At 44.7% G+C, this 24,083-nt stretch overlaps 1 protein-coding gene across 4 annotated transcripts in view; it reads left to right on the top strand.

Annotated features, from left to right (window-relative positions):
- Positions 1 to 956: 956 nt before the first annotated feature.
- HGSNAT (heparan-alpha-glucosaminide N-acetyltransferase) overlaps positions 957 to 24,083 on the top strand; it is a 30,987-nt gene continuing 7,860 nt past the window's right edge. For 3 of the 4 annotated variants that reach the window (XM_054720001.1, XM_054719999.1, XM_054719998.1), the window contains exons 1-11: positions 957 to 1,214; positions 5,494 to 5,609; positions 8,762 to 8,898; positions 9,116 to 9,237; positions 12,056 to 12,125; positions 14,992 to 15,061; positions 15,743 to 15,852; positions 18,086 to 18,162; positions 19,080 to 19,110; positions 20,497 to 20,657; positions 21,759 to 21,874. In XM_054720001.1, coding sequence (XP_054575976.1) covers positions 971 to 1,214; positions 5,494 to 5,609; positions 8,762 to 8,898; positions 9,116 to 9,237; positions 12,056 to 12,125; positions 14,992 to 15,061; positions 15,743 to 15,852; positions 18,086 to 18,162; positions 19,080 to 19,110; positions 20,497 to 20,657; positions 21,759 to 21,874 — 1,254 coding nt within the window. In that variant the 5' untranslated portion in view covers positions 957 to 970. Of the gene's footprint in view, positions 1,215 to 1,438; positions 1,461 to 5,493; positions 5,610 to 8,761; positions 8,899 to 9,115; positions 9,238 to 12,055; positions 12,126 to 14,991; positions 15,062 to 15,742; positions 15,853 to 18,085; positions 18,163 to 19,079; positions 19,111 to 20,496; positions 20,658 to 21,758; positions 21,875 to 24,083 lie in introns of those variants that run through there. The other variant, XM_054720000.1, reaches the window with a different exon arrangement.

Below are 24,083 nucleotides of genomic sequence, written 5' to 3'. Positions count from 1 at the left end.
GACCAGGACCCCAGGGCAATGCTGAGTAGAAGTGATGAGTCCGGTTATCCTTGCCTGGTTCCTGATCCAAGGGGGAAACATTTAGTTTTTTAAGTGTCATGTTAGCTGTAAGTTTAGCATTTATCTTTCCATATGTGTCTTTACACTTTTATTACATATGCATTTATCCCTAATCAACATATAGTATTGTTGTTCTTGGCTTTACACTTTACATATAAGTTATTACAAAGGCACTTCTGCAACTTGCATTTTCCCCTCTGCCTTATTTTGAGATTCATCCATTTCAATACATATAACAGATCATCAATACTGCTGTATATATACCATCACATCCATTTCCTCTACTGATGAATATTTAGATTATTTACAGGTTTTTGCGATTATAACCCATTCTGCTACAAGCATTATCGCACATGTCCCTTTATAGATATGGTAGTTTCTCCAGTCTTATAGCTGCGAGTGCAACTGCGGGCGGGGTCATCGTGTCTGCTCGCCTTGAACTTTATCAGAGATTGCCAAAGAGCTCTTCAAAGTGGTGGTACACGATGGCTTTTAAGTCTCATCTCTCTCTGGATCGTGAATGCCTTGGGCCTGGGGCTCTGCCTGTCTTACTTACCAGGCCATTTCCAGAACAGTGGACAGAAGACACCAACACCCATTTGTATGTTGAATAACCAGACGCAGGAATTTAACAGAATGCCTCTCAGGGGTGTGATCAGAGACGGGAGTAGTGGCTTGTGGCCTGCGGGAGGCCTCTCTTCTGGATGTTTCTCCGAGACAAAGGCAGTGCGCAACCTGGAGAGAATCTTGGTCCTCTGCTTAGGTCCTTAGGAAGGTTCCCAGAGCGCAGGGCCCAGCGTGGCCCGGCCCCTGGGACCTTCCCACACCGGCCGGCCCCGCCCCCGGCTCCCGCACGCCCCGCCCCCCGCGGGTGACTCGGGCGGCGGTGACGGCATTCGGGAGGGAGGCGATGACGGGCGCGCGGCCGCGCGCCTCCAAGAAGCGCAGAGCTCGGGAGCGCGGCGGCGGCAGCGGCGGCGGCGCGGCGGCCGAGGCGGCGCCCGGGCGGGAGCGGCGGCCAGCGGCAGCGGCGGGCGGCGGCATGAGCTGGGCGCGGGCCGCGGGCCGGGTGCTGGCCGCGCTGCTGCTGGCCGCGTCCGCGCTGAGCGCCGCGCTGCTGGCCTCCGGCGACGCCCTGGAGCGCGGCACGCGAGGTGAGTGCGTGGAGGCTCCGGCCCGCGCGGCTCGGCGGCCCCCGCGCCCCTCCCGCTGCCGGGACCGCGGGGCGCGGGATGGCCCCCTCCGTTTGGGCGACGCGACGCCCCCTCCCGGCCCCGCGCGAGCGCTCCGAAAAGCGAGTCTCCGGAACTAGAATGTTTGTTTCTACTACGCGGTGGTGGACGTGTCAGGACCAGGAGGCTGGCGTTAGCGTGTTGGCCGCTGTCGCTGGCACCCCACGGGTCAGCATCGTGCAGTGGGGTGGGGGGGTGGACATCCAAACGGCACCCACCCCAGGGCGAGAGCTCGGGGAGAGCGGGGCGGGAGCGGGGTGCGACCTCTCCGAGAGCCGCGCCCCGCCCGCCCGGGGCTGCAGGGCACCCCTTGTCTCGGGGCGACTTTTGTGTGTGTGCCCCTGACCCTCCCCGGTGCAGAGCTGGAGGAGACGGGGGCTGACCCAGAGCGGTGCATCCGACGCGCATCGCTCTTCGGGGCCAGTGTGCGGCGGATCTTCCGCTCAAGTGGAGTCCCTTCCCCAGAGGACAGGGCTTGGCCGGTGCCACGCTGCGGGGCGGGAAAGCGGGAACCGGGGCGACGCCCTGCCCCGCGGCTGGAGCTGCGGGACCCCCGTGCCAGTCAGCCCCGGTCCCGAGCTGGACCCCGAAAGGCCTGGCTCGGCGCTGGGATTACAGTCGGGAGCGAACGGCCAGCGGCCAGCGAGCGTGCAATGAAACTCAGCAGGAGGCAACGTGGGGAGGGCGGCGATCGCAGAATTGGGTCCTTAAAACTCGGAGTCCCATCCCAAGCGAACCTCCCCCCAGCCTCCCTCAGGAGACTTTTTACTTCGGGGGTGACCGGAGGAAGAGTCGAGGTTGTGGTTTATGGGCACCCTGCGGTCTGTGGGGATGTCACAGAGGGAGGTTCGCAGCCTGGAGGAGTCTGGTGCGGGTATTTTTTTTTTGCCAGGGAAGTGAGAGGCCGGGAGGAGAGGCACTCAGCTTATCCACTGTTTCCCTAAAGCCTGGGAACTCGCCAGTGCAAATGGTGAAAATACAAATTCCAGGGCCTTTCTCTAGCCCCCTGGAACGAGGACCCTAAGACCCTCCCCAGATGGTACTTTGGCCGGGGATTGTGGGATCAGCCAAGTACAGCAAACCCTCTTCACCCTTTTTCTGAATCAGAACACAGGGGGGTTTGGGTGTCAGGGTGAAGTTCAGACTGCCTCTCCTCCCCAGTCAGAATCTTGTAGGGCGACGACAGGATAAATTTTGGAAAAGTATGTTAGCTGATTATGTTTTGTATGCTGCCTCCCCCACCCCTGGACTCAATCTGGTCCTCTCCCCCTTCTTTTATAATTGAGGAAACAGCCCAAGAGGTTGCATAATCTGCCCAGTCACAATGCCAGGGACAGAGCCGTACAGTGCGCTTCCTTTGTATTTTAGCAGCAATTCATAATGATAATTATTTTAGGGGAAGAAAAGTAGTTTGCAAATAGTAATTGCATGCAGTGAAGGAGAACAGTAGTATTCTTTTTGTTGTTGTTAATCCTCACCGGAGGGTATTTTTTCCACTGATTTTTAGAGAAAGTGGAAAGGAGGGGGAGAGATGCAGAGAGAGAGAGAGAGAGAAAGAGAGAGAGAGCGAGAAAGAAACATTGATGTGAGAGAGACACAGCGATTGGTTGCTTCCTGCAAGTGCCCAGAAAGAGGCTAGAGATTAAGCCTGCTACCCTCAGGTACATGCCCTTGGCCAGAATCGAGCCTGTGACCCTTTAGTCCCTGGGCTGATGCTCTAACCATTATGCAAAACTGGCTAGGGCAAGAACATAGTATTCTTAAGTGATCCACCTCAGAACCTTCAAGCAGTGAAGGACAGCCAGAACTTCCGTGCCACCTGAAGCCTAGGTTTGGACTGGACAACTTCCTGCTAAGAACTCCATCTTCATATGATTTGAGGATTCAAGTTTACTTCAAAATAGAAAAAAAAAATTAAGTAGGCTACGTCCTTTAAAATATGCCCAGCAAAGATACTCCTGAGCAGAGAGATAGAACCAGAAGTTAAATATTTGGAAGTGGAATAAAAGTCAGATACACAAATTACCGTTACCTTAGGGCAGTGGTCAGCAAACTGCGGCTCGCGAGCCACATGCGGCTCTTTGGCCCCTTGAGTGTGGCTCTTCCACAAAATACCACGTGAGGGCGTGCACATACAGTGCGATTGAAACTTCGTGGCCCAAGCGCAGAAGTCGGTTTTCGGCTCTCAAAAAGAAATTTCAATCGTCGTACTGTTGATATTTGGCTCTGTTGACTAATGAGTTTGCCGACCACTGCCTTAGGGCTACTGAAAGGTGACTTTATTTGGTTTATATCCTCACCTGGACATTGTAGACAGGAAGAAGAGGAGGGAGTTGCTCTATTTTTTAAAATACGTTTTTAGTGATTTTAGAGAGAGAGGAGGAGAAACATCCATCAGCTGCCTCCTGCATGCCCCCTATTGGGGATTGAGCCCGCAACCCCGGGTATATACCTTACAGGGGATCAAACCAGTGACTTTTTGGTGCATGAGACAACACTCAAACCACTGAGATCCACCAGCCAGCTGGAGTTGCTCTTTTGCAGATAATGCTCCTTGAGTGTTACCCTGATATTTCTAAAGTCAGCTGTGTCAGGAGTTGGCAGCTTTTCTTGAAACTGAGCATCAGGCTCAATTTCAGTGTCATTGGATGGCTTAGGAATTGCATGCTTTGTGTGTTTGAGGGATACAGACTCGTTGATTTAAAAAAAAATACATTCAAATGATTCAAAAAGTACTAAGAGGTCAAAATCCCCTGGCTTTGCACTCATAGTCTGATTGTTGTTTTCCACCTTGGCTGCATATTAGGATACTTGGGGAGTTTTTGTTATTGTTTTGGGGAGGAACATTTAAAAACCTTGCTGGTTGGGGTACAGATTCTGATTTAATTGGTCTGGAGTGGGGCCAGGGCTTTTGTATTTATTGTTATTTGTTAAGCCTTGAAGGAAGCTTTCATATTACTAAATAAAAGAGGCTAGATTATTACCTTCCTAGTTGTGTTACTAGTTTCCTGTGTTTTCCCTCTGCCTAGAAGCTAGAGGGTCAATTCATTTCTTCTTCATGTAATATTTATATATATAAAAGCCAAGCTACAGGAACGACAGAACAACCGGAACGACCCGTCGCTATGACGCGCACTGCGACAGCCAACCAGTCCGATTAGGACCCCGATCGGCCCCCCCCAACCTTCCTCGGCCCCCCCGCCCTCCCCCATCGGGCCCCATGGGGCCAGCCAGACCCCACCTGTGCACAATTTCATGCCCCTGGCCTCTAGTAATAGATATAAATGGCCCAGTTGGTCTCAATGAAATGTTTTGCTTCAGCTTTAGCTAGTATTAGTTCACTTCGTTTTCCCCCAAATTTGACAAACTTAAATTTAGATTGTGCATGTCTTGGTGGACTCCTAAGAGCACCTAAGAAAATGGGGAGCGTTAAGCCCAGGGCACACTGAGCAGTTGGATCTTTCTGCCTTTCAGACGGAGGCTTATCCTCTCTCCTTACCCGCCCCAAATTTGCTGTGGAAGCTAGAAGGAGATTCATAATTCCAAACCAAAGTGATATAAAGCAGGGCTTCTCAGACTTCGGTGAAAGGGCGTGCAAAACCCACACGAACCCTGCTGACCTGCTCATCCTGACCGTAGGTCTGGGGTTCTGCTGGTCTCATGCTGCCCATACTGCACTCAGAGCTGATGAGTGTGGCCAAGGCAAGTTTGGATTTTGGAATCACACAAATTGGGCAATTCAAAACATTTCACAGAAAAACTCTGTGCCCATGGGCGGTTATATAACCCTTACGAGCCATAATTTCTTCACCTGTAAAATGGAGAAAATACCTAACTCATGAGATGGTCTTATAAAAATAGAAGATATGTGGAAACTACTAAATTCAGTGCCTGTCACATCTTAGCACTTGATGAATGTAAGGTCCTGACACAGTTCTTTTACACACTGGGTGTGACTGGTGTTGACTGAGGTCCCGTGTGTGGTGGAGGCACTTGTGCGAAAGGGGATCTGTGGGTGTGTGTATACGCATGCGTATCTGTGTATACACACAGTAAGGGACCAGAGACCCCAGAATGCAGGCATGTAAGCAGCACTCCTGTGAAGCCACCATTCCCACAGGTGTACTTTGTATCAAACACATTTTCAGGCGCTTTGTTTTTCTTTGATTTAAAAAAATTTTTTTTTTCTAATTCTTGCCAGGTTTAGACGGAAAAAAGCATGTAGAGCTGAAGATGGACCAGGCTTTGCTGCTCATCCATAATGAACTACTTGGGACAAACTTGACCGTCTACTGGAATTCTGAACGCTGTTATCATGTAGGTAGAGTGTTCATGCTCACAGTTTTGTTTACTTTGGGGATAATTTGATATATCCTTGATGCTCATACCTGTGCCCCTTCACATGTTAACTTTAGTTCTATAGGTAAAGAAACAAACAGGCTATATAATCAGAGGAAATATAATCAGGGAGAATGCCTGGCAATGAGCAACATTTGTTTATCTTTTCCACTATCTATATTTAAAAAAAAACCCATTTCTCAGTGATGAGCAGGATTGGTGGAGCATGTTTCATTTTACTCCTTTGCCTAATGCATAACCAGAGAAGGAAGTGAGGCACCTGGGTATTCTTCCAGGGCCAGGTGATGAGGACAGTGCAGAGGCTCATGATGATAAAGAATTTCTTTTAGCTGGGTATATATAACCACTGTAATTAAAATAATTATGGTCCAGTGAAGCATTAAAGGCTGATAAATTTGAAATTCAAAACTTGATTTCCTTCAAAAAATAATATCAAGATTAATTCAAGAAATTGAGAACACTAATAGATCAGCTGATTAAGAAATCTGGAAAATTATAACAAATTCCTCTCCCTAAAAATAGGTAACATTCTCTACATTTTCAAATAATAAGTAACTCTCAATCTATATAAATTAACCTGCATATACCACCCCCCAAAAAATGATGGCTTGGTATCTGATTTGTTCTGCAGTATAGTTTGGATGTTCATCTTAAAACTCGGCAAAGAGATGACAAGAAATGCAATCCAAACTTTCTAATTAATATGGGTTTAAACGTCTTAAATGAAACTCTAACATGCAGAATAAGTTAGCATATTTAACATTTTAAAAAAAAGATATTTCTTTATTGATTTCAGAGAGGAAGGGAGAAGGGAGAGAGAGAGAGAGAAACATCAATGATGAGAGAGAATCATTGATTGGCTGCCTCCTGCGCGCCCCCTACTGGGGACCGAGCCCACAACCCAGGCATGTGACTTTGGCTGGAATCGAACCCAGGATCCTTCAGTCCACAGGTTGACACTCTGTCCGTTGAGCTAAATCAGCTAGGGCATAAGTTAGCATATTTAAAGATTTATTTATGTTGACATTTTTATCCTTGAGGAATCTTTAGAGCTCATATGAAAAGAAAATGATGAAATTTTAATGGAAAAAAATAGAGGTTAAATGGAGCAATAGCCAAAACTCTCTGATATGAAGACTAAACATAGGGAAAGTGGCAGCACTTTCCAAATTCATACATTTAATACAATTGTTATTAATACATAAATGGATACTTTATAGAATCTGCATAAATAATTCCAAAAATTATATGAAAAAGTAAGTGAGCAAGAGAATCAGAGGACAGCCCAAAAGGAGAATGGGCATCATGAAGACCAGGTCAAATCTCTTGTGAAGCTACAGCTGGCTAGGTAGCCAAAAAAACAAGTGAAGCCCAGCTGGTATTGCTCAGTGGTTGGGCATCGACCTATGAACCAGGAGATCACAGTTCGATTCCCAGTCAGGGCACATGCCCAAGTTGTGGGCTCGATCCCCAGTGGGGGAGGAGCAGGAGGCAGCCGATCAATAATTCTCTCTCATCATTGAAGTTTCTATCTCTATCCCTTCCTCTCTTGGGGGCAGGGGGGAGAGAAATATATATATATAAAGTGAAGACCAGGACCAAAGTAAGTGTAAGAAGCAAAAGCTAATTTACATAAGAATTTAACATATTACAACGAAAACACTGGGGAAAGGCATTTAGAATTATTGTATACCATCTATCAAATGCCTGAAGTGGATTCAAGTTTTAAAAAACCTCCACAACTTAAAAAATACTAAAAAAGGCAGATGTAATTAGTTACATTTTTAAATTAATGAAGCAACAGAAGAAATGACAAGACAGATTAGCACGACTGAATAAACTTTAAACACTTGTAATTAAAAACGATATAACACGATGAAAAGGAAAGCCTTTGAGTGGGGAAATAGCTGATAGTTAAAAGTTTAATATTACAGTATATGAGGAGGACATTTCTACTATTATATCCAAGGGAATTTGGTGTTTAAAAGATGGCTTATACCATAGAACACAAAATTGCAAAAGAATATTGATTTATTTAATCTACTGATAATTTAAAAATGCAATCTTAATGTTGTGATATCATTAAGAATGATTTTTAAATCCTGGGAAGGCTAGTGAGAAATAAATATATTGTAATTTTTCTTGAGTACTATTTGGCACATATAACAAGAACCATTAAAATGATTATTTTTTATCCAGTAATTTTATTTTTTGAGGTTTATTTTAGGGAAAGAATTTAAATGAATAAAAGTGCCATATATAGATCTTTTAAAACAGTATAACTTATATAAATTGTAAATATATATAATATACTTAAATTGTATATTTATTTTTACAATATGATTTATATAAAGTACATATAAAAAGATAAAACAAGCTTTGAAAGCAGCCTAAAAACGCAAAATTGTAATATTTGATGACATATAATACAATCATTAAAAGTTATAAATATGCAAATTGTGTAGAATCATGGAAATTTATTTGTTAAACTAGAGGCCTGGTGCACGAAATTCATGCACTGGAGGGGGAGGCAGCCCCCACCCTGCCTGTGCCCTCTCACAGTGCAGGAGCCCTGCGATCAATTGCCCCAAAGAGGTAGGCCCCACCCACCCATCTGGGGCTCTTCAGTGGATTGCCCCAAAGAGGTAGGCCAGAGCCACCTCCTCGCCATGCAGAGACGTGGGAACCACCTCTACACCACACACTCAGCGTCAAGCCCCCGCCCACCTGCACGCATCCAGCCCCATCCACCCGAGCGCGCCCACTGTGGACCCAGCCTCCTGGTGATCGCCCGTTTTGGTGTGAGGGCATCATGACCACATAGGCTTTTATTAATAGGATAATAATCAAAACAGTAGAATGCAAGATGTAATGTACGCTTTGTATTTGTTAATTATGTGAAAAATCTACCTATGAATAAAGGTTGTATAATTCCATGACAACACATAGTTACACAGGCAAATTTTATCTAAATTATTGAAATTTAACAATTTTTTTTCATAAATATTAAAAAAAGTCATCTCGGGATCTTCGGTTGGATGTTCGTGTCCTCCAACACCCAGCAGACTTCCCGGCACCTCCGACAGTGTGCTCATGCTTTTGTTTTGTAGTGCTTGCCCCAGGTTCTGGGCAGTGTTTCTGGGAGTGGAAAACCTGGGAAGCCCAGCGTGGCACCTGTGGCTGTGAGCACCCAGCACACATCCATCCTGCAACTCAACGACACATTGGAAGAGAGAGAAGTTTGTAGGTTTGTACCTGCTTTGCTGTGACCTACGGAAGTCTGTTTTCTCCCTGCTTTTCTTCTTACTGGGTTTTTAGCTTTTTCTTCCTTCAAAATATTTTCCTTTTATCTTTCCTGGTCTGCACCCAGGGATGCCTGTCACTCTGCTTCCATTACTTACCCAAAATCCAGCTCTTTTTCTCCTGATCTAATAATTTTTCTTAATTTTACCTAATCTTTATAGGCTGAAGTACAAATTTGGTGAATTTGGAAACTATTCTCTCTTGGTCAAGCCTGTCCATAATGGAGTCAATGAAACTGCTTGTGACCTAGTCGTTAATAAGAATCCAGTCGACAGCAACCTTCGTATGTATACACTCTTGGTTGATTTTTTTAAAGTTTGCATTTTCAAGCGTTTTAGTTTTTGAGTACTGTTTGCAATACTTTGCGATTTAAAACCTGGATTGTGGTTTATCTGTCCCATAGTTACGGTATATTTAAAATGTACTTACTGTGTCATTGGCATTTAAAGTACCAAGAAGATTATGTGATATATAAAAAAATTACATGGTATATCAACATAGTCTCATAGTGGTTTAATTATGAAGCATAAATAAGACAAAAATGGTTAATGCACTGGAAAGAAACTAGAAATAGAGCAATCGACTGTCAAGTTTCTTTCCTTGTGTGTGTCTTACGTTGAGAGTCCCCTTAGGTTAGGAGGGGGCTTTCATTCTGTAAAAACTCCACTGCAGAATATGTTACTCTGAGCCTTCCACTAGATAATATAGTATGTGCTAGGGCAGTGGTCGGCAAACTGCAGCTCACAAGCCACATGCGGCTCGCGAGCCTCGGTTTGCCTCTCTGTTGACTAATGAGTTTGCCAACCACTACTGTAAGGTATTATTACCCTTACCCAGAAGTTTTGACTTCAGGTTAAAGACATTAGTACATTATTAAAATGTTTTTTAAGTGTTTTTCCCTAAGGCAGTGATCGGCAAACTCATTAGTCAACAGAGAGGCAAACCGAGGCTCGCGAGGGCATTAGTAAGTGCTGTTCACAGGGAAGCTGTTGAAGCCTATGGATCATGTCAAAGGATGTAAGAGTCGGTATGTAAGGGCCAATGTGGGACAATTTAAGTATTAAAAAATAATGAATGTAATCAATGGAAACACATTGAATATACAAAACCCACTGTGAAACTCAAAAGAGCAAGGCCCCTCTCCCCAAACAAAAACACGTGGGTTGCTTTTGAGGTTACGGGACGCCTGAAGGTAACTAGTGTGACTTAAAATTGTCAGTTGGAAGGAAAGATTGAAGCCCGTATCCTGTTTTTCCTGTTTCAGCTGTATTTGAGGATAATTAAATAGTCCTAGAGGATGAGGGTAAATTCTTTGTAGAGAAGAGTTCCAGTTACTATAGGGCAGGATGGCAGAATATTTCGCAATTCCTAATGAAATAATTGCTTTAGGCAAAAAATCATGAGTGGGTGATACCATCCAATGAAACGGGAACTTAACCAGGGAGGGGTCAGGCTCTCACAGGCTGAACACGGTGTCGGCACAGGGTCAGTCTCAGGTGCTCTGAGTGCAGTGGGAAAAATACCATCTGTGAAGCATTCTTCCCTAAGACGGTGAGCTTTTTAGTCAAACCTTTCAGCTGCTTTCCCATGTGCAGAACATTGGAGGGTAGAGGAACACGTTCGGTGGCACCACGAGGAAGTGTACTGACAGATCTGGAACATGAGACATACTCATAGGTGACAGAGACCTGGTGTTTGCATCAAGTCACTGGCTGCCTATGAGGAAATGAGACTTAAGAGACAACTCAAGCCAATGCAAGATGTGAACCTTGTTTGGATCCTGATTTGAACCTACTAACTACACAAAACAGTGCTGGGGAATTATTGCTACTTTTGTATGACATTGTGGTTATATCACAAAAGGTCCATTTTTAAGAAACTTTTAATTCTGAAATAGTTTTAGACTTCTAGAAACAGTGCAAAAAAGAGTTCCCATATACCCTTTACCCAGTTTTTCCTAAACCCCTAAAGTATATCATCATAGTACAAAGATCCCATGTACGATTATTGAAACCAGGAACTTAACGTTGGTACGTGCTGCCTTCTCATCTACATCCTTTTCCTTTTTCTCCTGTTGTTCCTTCTAATTTTTTTTTTCTGGTCCAGGATCCCACAGTGCATTTGAATGTGAGGCTCCTCCTGTAATCTAGGACAGTTCTTTGTCTTTCATGACCTTGACACTTTTTAAAAAAATATATCTTATTGATTTTTTTACAGAGAGGAATGGAGAGGGAGAGAGAATTAGAAACATCAGTGAGAGAGAAACATCGATTCAGCTGCCTCCTACACACTCCCTACTGGGGATGTGCCCGAAACCAAGATACATGCCCTTGACCGGAATCGAACCTGGGACCCTTCAGTCCACAGGCCGACGCTCCATCCACGGAGCCAAACCGGTCAGGACGACCTTGACACTTTTGAAGAGGACTGGCCAGTTTGTTATTTGGGTTTATTGGCTGTTCTCTCAGGATGAGGTGTAGAGGTCGTGCATTTCCGGTAGATTATTGCGGAAGTGATGTGCCCTTCTCAGTGGATCATGTCAGGAGCTGCAGGATGCTGACACATCTTTTACGAGACCCTTGCTTCAGAGAGAGAACTGGAGATGCAGGGGTGTGGGTGTCTGGGATTTGCTTTAAAACACGATAGGCCAAAAAAAAGCAGAGGGAATGGTAAGATATGTACATATATAATACCTTAATAAAAAAAAATTGAAAAAAAAGCAGAGGGGAGAGTGATAATAGATAACACAAGAGTGATAATATTTTGATAATAATAGAAGTCCAATGCGCTATCCATTGCGCGACGGAGCCAATATTTTGATAATAATAGAACTTAGGTGATGGGTGTGCATGGGTTTATTGTACAATTCTCCATATTTTTGTGTAGTTTGGTATTTTTCATAATGAAAATTAGCACTCCCCTTATGAAGTGTTCTCAGTTGTCTATAGGAAATTTAGCATAACGATATAGGCTTTTCCTTCATTTGTTGTGATTTTTATTTTTTTGCATTTATTCATTTACAGATTAAATGTAACAACGTGACAACTTTGATTCTTATGATGACATTTTTGGTGATAACATGCTTTCTTTTGTTTTTATAGCTGTGTATATTGCGTTGCTTGTTGTTCTAGCGGTCATCATCGCTGTGTGCTTTCTAAGGTTCTTGTTGAGGTAAGCACCCCTGGGGAAAGCAGTAGTATTCTTTGATGAAAGGAATACTCACTGTGTTCACTATGCCCCTTCCAGTCCTAGGATTAGGGATTCAATGTAGCTTAAGAGATGATCCCTGACTTCAGTGAAATGATAGCCTAGTTCTATTGGGTCTTTGCCTTCAGTCCTCCCAAATGGCTGAAAAGGTAGAAGCAAATGCTTGAGAAATAATTTCCTGAACGAGTCTCACATCCTGTTTTATAACGAGTAGAAGTGGTGATGATTTTAGGAGGTGATTTCCAGAGTGGACTTTTCTTCCTTCCCTTTGGCTCTGAGCCCTGGGGCCGCCCCTCTAATCCAGTTTCCCAACTCCCGCCAGCCTGGGCATCTGGCAGCAGAGATGGAGGATGAGGCGTGGTACCTCCGGACCCCAGCAGGGACTCCTTCCCTTTGTTGGACTAGCAGTTTGAGAGGAAATTCTTCTTCGAGTAACAGCGATTCTGGTGAGAGTGAATTAATAGACTGGAAAAGAAAAAGAAAGTAAAATAGATCCAGGCCTGGCAAATCATCTTTCAAAGGAAAGTTCCTGTATGTTTTAAAAGGAATAAGATTGATTTTTCATGCACTCCGCCTGTTAGGGTCTCAGGAAGGACCACAGGGTTTTATTGGTGAGCTGTATGCAAATTGGAAGGAAGAGAACCTGGCCTTTAAGCTCTGCAACTTAAGGGCTTTTATGCACTTTGACCCACTGCCTTTGTGCATCCCAGAAATAACTCCTGTAGGAGAAGCCTGACTGTATGCAGGGGTAACAGGATGACTTGCTGCTCAGAAGCAAGTGTGGAATCCCTGCTTTTTAGGGACAGAGTATAATCCTAGCAGAGGCGTTTCATTTCTTTGAATTAAGGTATCATCTTGTCAGTCTTTGGATATGATGCAAATACTGTTCCAGTTTATTAGGATTCTCTTCATGTGGTGCTTTTCATGTGAATGTATCTATTACATCACTTTCTAAAGCAATTAGTAGCTGATATCAAGCTCTGGCAAAGGGAGGAGGTACCACCTCACTCCACTGTGGAATCAAAACTCTGCTTTGCATGAGAGTCTGCCTTTGCAGGCAGAATGCTGTGATTGGCAAAGCAAGAGTCCCTTGTCCTTGCCCCGTCACTCCCCAGCAGGCCCATGAAAGTGTGGGGAAGTTCGGGTTTGTCTGAGTCAGAAAAAGTAGTAAGAATACCGCTTCTCTCCTTTCACTTGGAGAACAAGCATGTACAAGAATTTTTAAAAGTTCAATTTTAAAATATTTTCTCCTTTTCACCCTTCCTTAGATGTCTCTATTTTAGTATTTTTCATGTAACAGTGATATTATTAGTACTGAATAAACTAGAAATAGGAGTTGAGTTGTGGGGGAAACAAGAGAAGAGATTTAAAATATATTCAGCCCTAGCCGGTTTGCTCAGTGGATAGAGCATCGGCCTGCAGACCAAAGGGTCCCGGGTTCGATTCCGGTCAAGGGCATATACCTTGGTTGCAGGCTCCTCCCAGGCCTGGGCCCTGGTCAGGGCTCATGGAGGAGGCAACCAATTGGTGCGTTTCTCACCAATGTTTCACTCTTTCCCTCTCTCTTCCACTCTCCCTAAAAATCAGTGGAAAAATATTCTCTGATGAGGATTAACAACAACAACATAAATTCACTGACTATATAGATCATGCTTGGATACCGATTTAAACAATTATACTGTAAGGAAAAACTTAATGAGACTGAGAAATTGAACTGGCTATTTGATAATATTAAGGAATTATTGCTCATATTTTAAAATGCAATAAAGGTATGTTATGTTTAAAAATTGAAAAGTTTTTATTGTTTGGAGATATATACTGAAGTGTTTATGGATGAAATGATATGATGTTTGGGACTCTTTAAAATAAAAAGGATTGTGTGGGAGTGTGGAGGAAGTAAGACTGACGTGTAGATACTTGTTGAAGCTGGGAGGTGGGTCTATGAGACTTATTATACTAGTTCATCTACTTCTGCATATGCTTGAAACTTTCACACACACAAAAAAAAAGGAAAGAAAGAAAAAGGAAAAAATCCTATGTATTGGATAATTCAAATGTACAGAGTTTATGTAAAAGCTCATGTAAAATGAGTTTTTCTCATTTTAAAGAAAAACCAGACAATATATTTATCTTTTGTTAATCACGTAAATCAGTTTAATATCATCTGGATAACTTTTTGAACAAAAGTACCCTGCTAGAAAATAAGAACCCAATATATTAACTATTTGAATTACTCCCAAGTTACTGTCAAGCTTTCTCAGTATGCATATATGCATTTTAGTTTAGTTGTAGTTGAGTCTGTGTAATGGGTTTTTGCTTTTTGTTTTTAACAGTTTAGATTTGTGTTTCTTTGTATAGACAGAGGCCACATTCTTGTTATTTTTAATAGCTGTAGCTCACCCTGTTTCACAGCTGTCATATATTGTGTAACAGGGTCATTTCTCTATTGAGTGTGCTTGTTTGACATTTTTTGCTATTCTTATTTTCATGAAATGATGTGTTAATAAGAATTCTTATTAGTATTATTAGTATTATTAATAAGAATTCTAGCCACAGGGAATAATCACCTCAATAAACCCTCACAACAACTCTTTATTCCTGTTCCTATTGATGAGAAAATTATGCTGTAAGAGTCAAGCATTTAAAATACAGTTGCTATAAACTTTGATTTGCACTTTTGCATCTTTAAAAATTTTAGATGTCTAATTCTTTGACTTGTATGGAATTTGAACTTAACGTAATTTTCATTTTAATCAATTAATATGATATCCAGTCATTTTGAAATTCTGCCAAAGAAAACAAAAGAACTGTGCCTTCTATTTGTTTACAGTTTGGATGACTTCAATAATTGGATTTCTAAAGCAATAAATTCTCGGGAAACCGATCGCCTCATCAACTCCGTGAGTTATTAGAATTCGTCCTGTGTTGTCTGGGTGGTTTTGTGGGTTTGGAATTTACAGTTTCCTATTTAATCGTCTGTAGTATCTGGTTTAATTCATCTTATTTACATTGTGGGAGGCCAGGTCGTGTGTCCTGTATTCTTACTAAAGAGCAGCTTCTCTCAGCTCTGTGAAGGGCACTGTCCCTCTGCTGCTTCCCCGAGGTTGGGCTCTGGCTGCCTCGCGATGTGCGATGTGGGGACGTTTCGCTCTGCGGGCAGCGCTGTTGAGTCAGAACAGTTACGTAGAGAGTGTCACTGAACACCAGAGACACCAGTGTTGATTCTGTGAATGCCCAGGCCTCCTGAGACGATCAAGCATATTGCTGTGCTAATACGTTCATCATGGACATAGGGATGCCCCCTTGCGGACATTCTTGCTTGTATGTTTGCACAGATGCACTTAGGGACCAGTTCTTCGTGGTCGTGTGTCAGCGTAGGCATTGCAAGCTCAGCAAAAGGCACAAAACCAAATAAAGGAAAAACTAGGCCTCCGGATGGGATCTTGACAAAAGCAAATTGAAGTATTGTTCAGAACAGCGATCTTTAGCTTTCCATGTGGTTCGTTCTCTCTAAACAGCGGGAAAATGAAATTTGCTCCCTAGCATTATGAATCACTTGTCTCCCCTTTTTTTTTCTGAAGGAGCTGGGCTCTCCAAGCCGGGCAGGCCTGTTCGGTGACGATGCCCAACCAGAAGTGTGGCGTCCGTCGGTGGTGCCTCCGCGCCTCCGCTGCGTGGACACGTTCAGGGGGTACGTGGCTCCCTTGTAACACTGTGGGCACAGGTAGTCTCAGGTTACGTGTTTTCACGTAAACACGCTTTTATGTTAAAGTACTTCATATTTCTCTTACTTTCTAGGCTAGAAAGGATTTCTAGCTATAAAAGAAAAGCAGCAGCCCTAACCCGTTTGGCTCAGTGGATAGAGTGTCAGCCTGCGGACTGAAGGGTCCCGGGTTCAATGCCAGTCAAGGGCACGTACCTTAGTTGCAGATTTCCCCGGCCCTGGTCAGGGTGTGTGCAGGAGGCAACTAGTTGATGTGTCTCTCTCACATCAATGTTTCTCTCCGTCTCTCCCTCTCCCTTCCACTCTCTCCAAAAGTCAATGGGAAAATGTCCTCGGGTGAAGTTTAATTAAAAAAAAAAAAAAGCAAGAAAAGCAGCATCCTCTCCTTACGGGGAAGCTTTGGTAGTCAGTGCACAGTGAGCTGGCGAGGAGTGGTGGGGCAAGACCAGAGCCAGTTGCCCCTGGTGTGTAGACTCTGCTGAGTTAAGGTCATTTGCATTTGGGCACGTAGCTGTACGTGGGGCCCCCACATCCACATGCACCCCCATGCCCGGTCAGTCACTTGCCAGATGAGAAGACGCATTAGTTTAGAAACGAAACACCAGCACCCCAAAGCGTTGTCCTCAGCCTTTACCACCACTAGCAAAATAGCCTGAACACCAGGCCTTTTTATAACAAACCCACAGCGTCATATAGTAAATGGTTATCTATAATCTATAATAATAAAAGCATAATATGCCAATTAGACCAGATGTCCTTCTGGACAAAAGCCGAAGCCGGGGCCGCTGCGGCTGCAAGGGAGGGATCCAGGCAGCCGCTGCGGCTGCGCAGGCCTACTCTTGCACGAATTTTGTCTTCTGGTAGAAGAATGAACGCCAGGACCAAACTCCGAAAATAAAGTGGAAAAGTGTAGAGCTGAAAACAAATATCTAGGTATCAGGTCTTCCATTTCTACTCACCGGGGTCTCTCACTCCAGTGATAACCTTAGAATCCTGTCCCAGCGTCAGCAGAGCTCTGAGGGCTCCTGGTATGTATATGTGAAGCCAGGCAATAATAACAAAAAGGATGGTAATAGTAACAATTGCTGGCAGTTTTGAGTTCTCACCAAGTGCTAAGACTGTTCTAACATGTCTTATTTATTTATCCTCTTTACAACCCTATGAGGTATGTATGTTTAATATGCCTGTTTCACAGATGAAGAAATTGAGCCACAGGGTTAAGTAACTTGCCCAAGGTCACTCAGAAGGACCAAGACAGCCAGGATTTGATCCAGAGCAGTTGAGCTCCAGGGTCCCCATAAATGATCACATTAACATACTAAAGTCGTTGTTGCCTGCATTCTACAGAATTCGCATCAAACAATAGCATAGCCAGAATCAGTGTTGTTGTATTAATTTTTCTTTTTGATTCTCATTGCCACTTTTGGAGATAAAACGTTCTCAGGTAGACAGGAGCTAACATTTACTAAGTGCCGAAAATTGCCCAGCACTGGTTAGGTGCTGTCGTGAACATTGTTCGTAAGAGTCCCAGTGCTTCCTGTGTGGGGTAGGTTCTCTCTTTCAGAGAAGCACATGGAGGTGCCTATGAGAGTCTTGCCCAAGGTCTTTTGATCCAGAAGAGAGAAGCACCTAAGATTTGAACCTAGCGCTAGTGATTGTGAACTTGAGACACCTGAATAATTAGCACGGCATCGAGAGATTGGGAATCTCTTGCTTTGCTTTCAGGTTACACAGTTTACTGTCAATGTAAATTTTTCTTAAGACTTCATCATGTTATGTCTTAACCAGCTTGGCTCAGTGAATAAAGCATAGGCCTTCGGACTGAAGGGTTGCAGGTTCGATTCCAGTCAAGGGCATATGCTTGGTTTGCAGGCTCCATTTCCGGTAGGGGGCGTGCAGGAGGCAGCTGATCGATGATTCTCTCTCATCATTGATGTTTCTTTCTATCTCTCCTCCCTTCCTCTCTGAAATCAATAAAAATATATTTAAAAAAAACACAGACTTTATCATGTTAGAAATGTTGGCAACAGAGGGACCTTGGTGGAGGGTCCTGACTGTGGTGGTTAGAAGCAATCATTCCTCACTCGCTACATGCCCTCTTGTGTCATGACTGTGCCTTGTGTTTGTAAGTGTGACTCTGACCATCGGCCCTTCTTTGTCACATGTGCCCGCCCTGACTGTGCTCCTCCTTGCTTCACAGGCTAGCACTCATCCTCATGGTCTTCGTTAATTACGGAGGAGGAAAATACTGGTACTTCAAACATGCAAGTTGGAATGGTAAGTTATTTCCTAAAGGTAGCATCGCTTAAGTGGGACCCCTTCCAAGAACTGTGATCAGGAGAGCCACCCAGTGTCCCTCAGGAGCCAGAGATGAAGCCCCAGCAGGCTCCTGCCCCCATAGAATGACCTTTAGGTTATTTTGTCGTTCTGTCCTTTGTGTTCTGTGGCTCTGTGATGCCTCACTGTGATAACACGGAGACTCCGCGGTCTCTGCTGTGGGACTGAGGGACTCTGCAGATGTTAAGAACTCAGTTGTAGCCCTGGCCGGTTTGGCTTAGTGGATAGAGCACCGGCCCGAGGACTGAAAGCTCCTGCTTTCAACTCCAGTCAAAGGCACGCACCTCCGTTGCAGGCTCGATCCCCACCCTGGTCGGGGTGCGTGCGAGAGGCAATCAGTCCATGTGTGTCTCTCACATTGATGTTTCTCTCTCTGTGCCTCTCCCTCTCCCTTCCATTCTTTCTAAAAATCAATAGAAAAATATCCTCAGGTGAGGATTAACAGCAAAAAGAAAAAAGGTAAAAGAACTCAGTTGTAAATGACCCCTGTCGTGTGCTAGAGATGCCTTTCTGTGGAGCCATGCACATACCTTCGGAGACGCCTGTCCTCCGTGGTGCCATGGACCTGCAGTTGGTCTGAGTGGTGCTGAGTGATGGCTGTGCATTGGCCTCGGCGGTTGGTTTGAGAATGGGTTTGGAGTAGCAGTGCTTAAGGATAACGGACTTGTCCACAGCTTCTAGTTCGGTTCTCCCGGGCCCCGTCATGTTCTTAGGCAAGGCTGTAGGCCCAGGCCCAGGTTGCGGGGTCCGCGGGGAGGGCCTGTGTGTGCCTTCACCAGGTTTTCCTTTTCAGTTTAGGAAGTATTCACACTCTAGATTCCCTTTCCTCACCCCTCTGTGTTGGTGTTTCCCCGCAGGACTGACAGTGGCTGACCTTGTGTTCCCATGGTGAGTTCGTCTGCCGCCAGCTCTCCCGCAGGTCATCTCCAGGGTTTCTTCTCAGCTGATGTGGGAGCCTTTCTTGAGACCAGCCCTGAATTCTGGGCCACAGGCCTGTGTCACTCACAGGCCTCTGCTGGGACGAGGTCCTTCCAAAAGTTGTACCGGACAGTTCTTACACCTCGCATGCGTAGTGCTTATCTAAGACGTGTGATTTCAGAGGGGACGTTTGGTTAGTGTGGACACAATGCACTGCACGAGGTCCTGGAATCCTGTAGGAAATGACAAATACCACTAGTCCTGAAAACAAGTATAAAAGTCATTTCTAAAAGTAACGCTGTATATTAGTATCAGGGAATTCTGGTAAGCCTGTAACAGGGCAATGATATTCTAAAGTAAAATTTGGAATAACAATGGAGAGCTAAACACTGTCTTTACTCCTCTGTGTGCTAACCTTGTTGGGGGACCCTGACCTCTTGTACAAGGTGGAACCTGTGTCTTTGCTGTGACACCTGGAGCTCCGTCCCTGGGAAGCGGTCCTGGCTGTTGGTTTAAGTCTTTGGTCCCTTGTGTTTCATCACTAATATAAACTCAGGGCTTTTTGGGGGAAGGGGGCTGGGTTTGTTTTTTTTTTTTTTTTAGCCAGATTAGGAGGAAGTTTTACAAGGGACCACAGACCTGCTAATTATTTACGTATATCCTCTGTGAGGGTCCCTACAGAGCAGTGGCTGGCTTCCTGGTCCTCTCCTAGGGGCTCTTATCTGATTACGTGAGCCCAAAAGGAAGCCAGGAGACACCAGGGTGTGCAGTCAGAGCAGACGCATCTCTGTAACCCTTCTCCACATAGAGAAATGGCTATTCTGATTTTTTTTAAGGAGGTAATTTAGTATGGTAAAAAAAAAAAAAAAGGAAAGAAAAGAGATGCGTGGTTCAGACAAAATCAGAAAAGAAAAGAAAAAAAAAAAACAGCTTTCATTTTTCTTCCAGGAGCAGGAGTGAGTGAGAAATGAATGAAGTGTGTGGTCTGTTTCTCCAGGACTGGAGGGCATGCTAGTGAATGTCGAGCTGATTGGATTAAAGCATCTCCAACCTTATTTCTCTCTGATGATTAAATGGGACAGTTGATCTTGGAAATTGCACTTCGTCCTGAAGAATTTCCTCTAAGACAGGACTCGAGGGCACACAAAGCCAACAGCCTCGCAGGGCTGCATTCTGTCTCCTCTGCTATTAACCCGATGTCATTTCAGTAATTGGCTAATCTAAAAAAAATCATGTGTTGCTTCTCTTACGCAACAGATTATAAAATGTTATGATACTTTACAATGTGTTTGTATATATAGACCAAAAAATTAGAAATGGCCATCTAGTAATAGCTGGGTATTTTTTTTTCTTTAGGTTTGTGTTTATTATGGGGTCTTCAATTTTTCTATCAATGAATTCCATACTGCAGCGGGGATGTACAAAATTCAGACTACTGGGGAAAGTTGCGTGGAGGAGTTTCCTGTTAATCTGCATAGGAATTGTCATCGTGAACCCCAATTATTGCCTTGGTCCATGTAAGTATATCCCCCCTCTGTTAGTATATATTCAGGTTGAAATATGGAAACTACATGGTATAATTCGAAAGAAGTGTAATCTCTCCCTCGCAGGTACCTACAAAAAGAACAGTTATTAGGAAAATATACAAAATGCTTGTCTAACTGTGGGTATTACTGTTATTCTATTGGACTCTTAGACCGGGGCCACCCAAACCCATCTCCTGCCACGAGACATGGGAGTGCCTTCTCCAGATGATCCAAGTGCAGTGAGGGGCCAAGTGGGGCCCAGACCAGGTCCCTGTTTCTCAGACCCTGCCCTCCGGCCACTTTGCTTTCAGTAACTTTCCTAATAAGGCTGTTGTGTGGTGGTTCAAAATTTACCTCTGTCACCTGCCACCTGTGTGCCATCTGGGTTGCTGGGAAGGCATGACACCTTTGTCATTGTCTTAGGGGTGTGAGCGAGGTAGGGGAGCTGAAGGAAGGATGTAAGTCCTTTGTTTGGGACCCAGTGTCAGAACCGAGGAAGGCGCTGGTCACTGTCCTCATGGGGCCGTGGCAGAAGTGGACACAAATAGCTAGACACTAGCCAGATGAACCCCCCCAGGCAAGAACCACTAAGACTGGGCATTAGGAGGAGGTAGAGGTCACTTCTAGTTGGGGTCACAAGGGAAGGTGTCACAGAAAAGTTGACTCGGTGGGTCTCCAGAGGCGGGCCACTGCTCGCAAGATACATTATAGGTCCATTATAGGGTTCCCCTCTCCCAGTGATATAGCCCGGTGGCCTGTAGGGCAGGGAGAGTCCGTCGGTGGATTGTGAGTTGAATCCATAGTCTCATGGGAAAGGGCCAGGAGATGAACTTCAGGGCTAAGGGTAGTTCCTGCTTCATCCCCACCCCCGAGGCAGACACTTCTGTTCTCATCCCAGCCTCCCAGCGGGCCAGCTTCCCGCTGTGAGTTGGAGCATGTCTGCTGACCACACGTAGTATTTCCATCGCCGAGAGCTTAAAGAGGACGCACTCAGGTGCGATGTAGGTGTGTCTTCCCCCTTAGGAGAAAGGAATGTCTTGGGGTGAGATGAGAGATGCTGGCTAACCTTCCCCTGCCTTGGACCTCCTGCAGTGTCTTGGGATAAGGTGCGGATCCCCGGCGTGCTCCAGCGGCTGGGGGTGACCTACTTTGTGGTGGCCGTGCTAGAGCTCCCCTTTGCAAAGCCTGTGCCTGAAAGCTGTGTCTCGGTGAGAAACCCTATTTTTTTAAGAGTGGGGAAATGTCTCTGTAGTTTTTAGAGCTTTCTTTAGTTCTGAGTGCAGTACTGTACCTCAGGAGATTCTTTGATGCTGTTAGTCACATATATTCTTTTTTACTTCAATTACTTATTTTTATTTAGTCTATATCAGCCATTTTAAGTATATATTTTTTATTGACTTTTTACAGAGAGGAAGGGAGAGGGATAGAGAGTTAGAAACATCGATCAGTTGCCTCCTGCACACCCCCTACTGGGGATGTGCCTGCAACCAAGGTACATGCCCTTGACCGGAATAGAACCTGGGACCCTCCAGTCTGCAGGCTGACACTCTATCCACTGAGCCAAACCAGTCAGTGCTATATCAGCCATTTTAAAGTTAATTTTTAGAGAGAGAGCAAGGTTGAGAGAGAAACATGGATTTGTTGTTCTGCTTACTTATGCATTCATTGGTTACCTCTTGTATGTACTCTGAATGGAGATTGAATCCACAATCTTGGCATATTGGGACCTCGTTCTAACCAACTGAGCTACCCAGCCAGAGCTATCAGTCAGGTGTGTTTTGTTTTTTTTTTATTGTGGTAAAAAACACATTAAATCTACCCTCTTTAACACATTTTTTAAAAAATATATTTTATTGATTTTTTTACAGAGAGGAAGAGAGAGGGACAGAAAGTTAGAAACATCAATGAGAGAGAAACATCGATCAGTTGCCTCTTGCACACCCCCCACTGGGGATGTGCCCGCAACCAAGGCACATGCCCTTGACCGGAATCGAACCTGGGACCCTTCAGTCCGCAGGCCGATGCTCTATCCACTGAGCCAAACCGGTTTCGGCACTTTAACACATTTTTAAGTGTCCAGTAACCAAAGGTATTTGGATGGCGTTAAAATAATTTCACCATCATCTAGATTGCTGGCTCAATCTCTTTTAATTTCCTTGTGGTATAAGATATATATAATATACTAGAGGCCTGGTGCACGGATTCGTGCACCTGTGGCGTCCCTTGGCCTGGCCTGCAGAGATAGAGCCAAAACCAGCTCTCCTCCTCCCCCCTCCCCCCAAGGGGTCCTGGGTTGTGAGAGGGTGCAGGCCAGGACCTCTAGTATGCATATAAGATCTTTGGTTAATCTCTTCTCGCCCTCTCCCCTCCTCTCTTCACTCTGAGATTCATCAATCTGTTCCATGTTTCCATGTCTGTGGTTTCTACTCCCGTGTTGAACATCTGCCACCTGGTAGTCAGTGTGCATCATAGCTACCGGCCGGCCCATCAGCCAGTCGCTTAGGCTTTTATATATATAGATATATAATATATGTATATTATATATACGATATATATGTATTTTTAAATATTTTTATTGATTTCAGAGAGGAAGGGAGAGGGAGAGAGAGATAGAAACATCAATGATGAGAGAGAATCATCGATCTGCTGCCTCTTGCATGCCCCACACTGGGGATTGAGCCCTGCAACCCGGGCATGTGCTCTGACCGGGAATTGAACTGTGACTTCCTGGTTCTTTTTAAAAAAATACATTTTATTGATTTTTTACAGAGAGGAAGGGAGAGGGATAGAGAGTTAGAAACATCGAAGAGAGAGAAACATCGATCAGCTGCCTCCTTCACACCCCCTACTGGGGATGTGCCCGCAACCAAGGTACATGCCCTTGACCAGAATCGAACCTGGGACCTTTCAGTCCGCAGGCCGACGCTCTATCTGCTGAGCCAAACTGGTTAGGGCGACCTCCTGGTTCTTAGGTCAATGCTCAGCCACTGAGCCACGCCGGCTGGGCTATATATTTTTTGAGTCGTAGTACATGTCATTATCTATACAAAAGACTGCAAAGGTTCAACGTGGAGGGAAAGTGCCAAGCTGGAGTGTGGGAGGATGACAGTACGTCCTTGGCTGTTTCTTTGTTGTAAGAAGTATTCAAGTCGCTTCTTTTGTGATTACTTTCTGTCTTGCTATAAATTGCTGAGTTTAGCAAGGTGACAGCTATTTCTTCTTCCCTAATGGAGGACATATTTCACAAACCATAAAGCTCACGTGTTTGATGTATACAATTCAGTGATATTTAGTGGTATTCAGAGTTGTGCACTCAATCACTACTATCTCGTTCTAGAACATTTTCACTGTCCCCCCAAAAAACCCTGCACTCACTACTAGTCCCCCACAAGTCCCCTAGCCTTAGGCAACCCCTAA

The sequence above is a fragment of the Eptesicus fuscus genome, chromosome 8 (assembly GCF_027574615.1).
Source record: "Eptesicus fuscus isolate TK198812 chromosome 8, DD_ASM_mEF_20220401, whole genome shotgun sequence".
NCBI classification, from domain to species: Eukaryota; Metazoa; Chordata; class Mammalia; order Chiroptera; family Vespertilionidae; genus Eptesicus; species Eptesicus fuscus.
The sequence above is the reverse complement of the archived record's forward strand: the minus strand, read 5'-3'. Positions and strand labels throughout refer to the sequence as shown.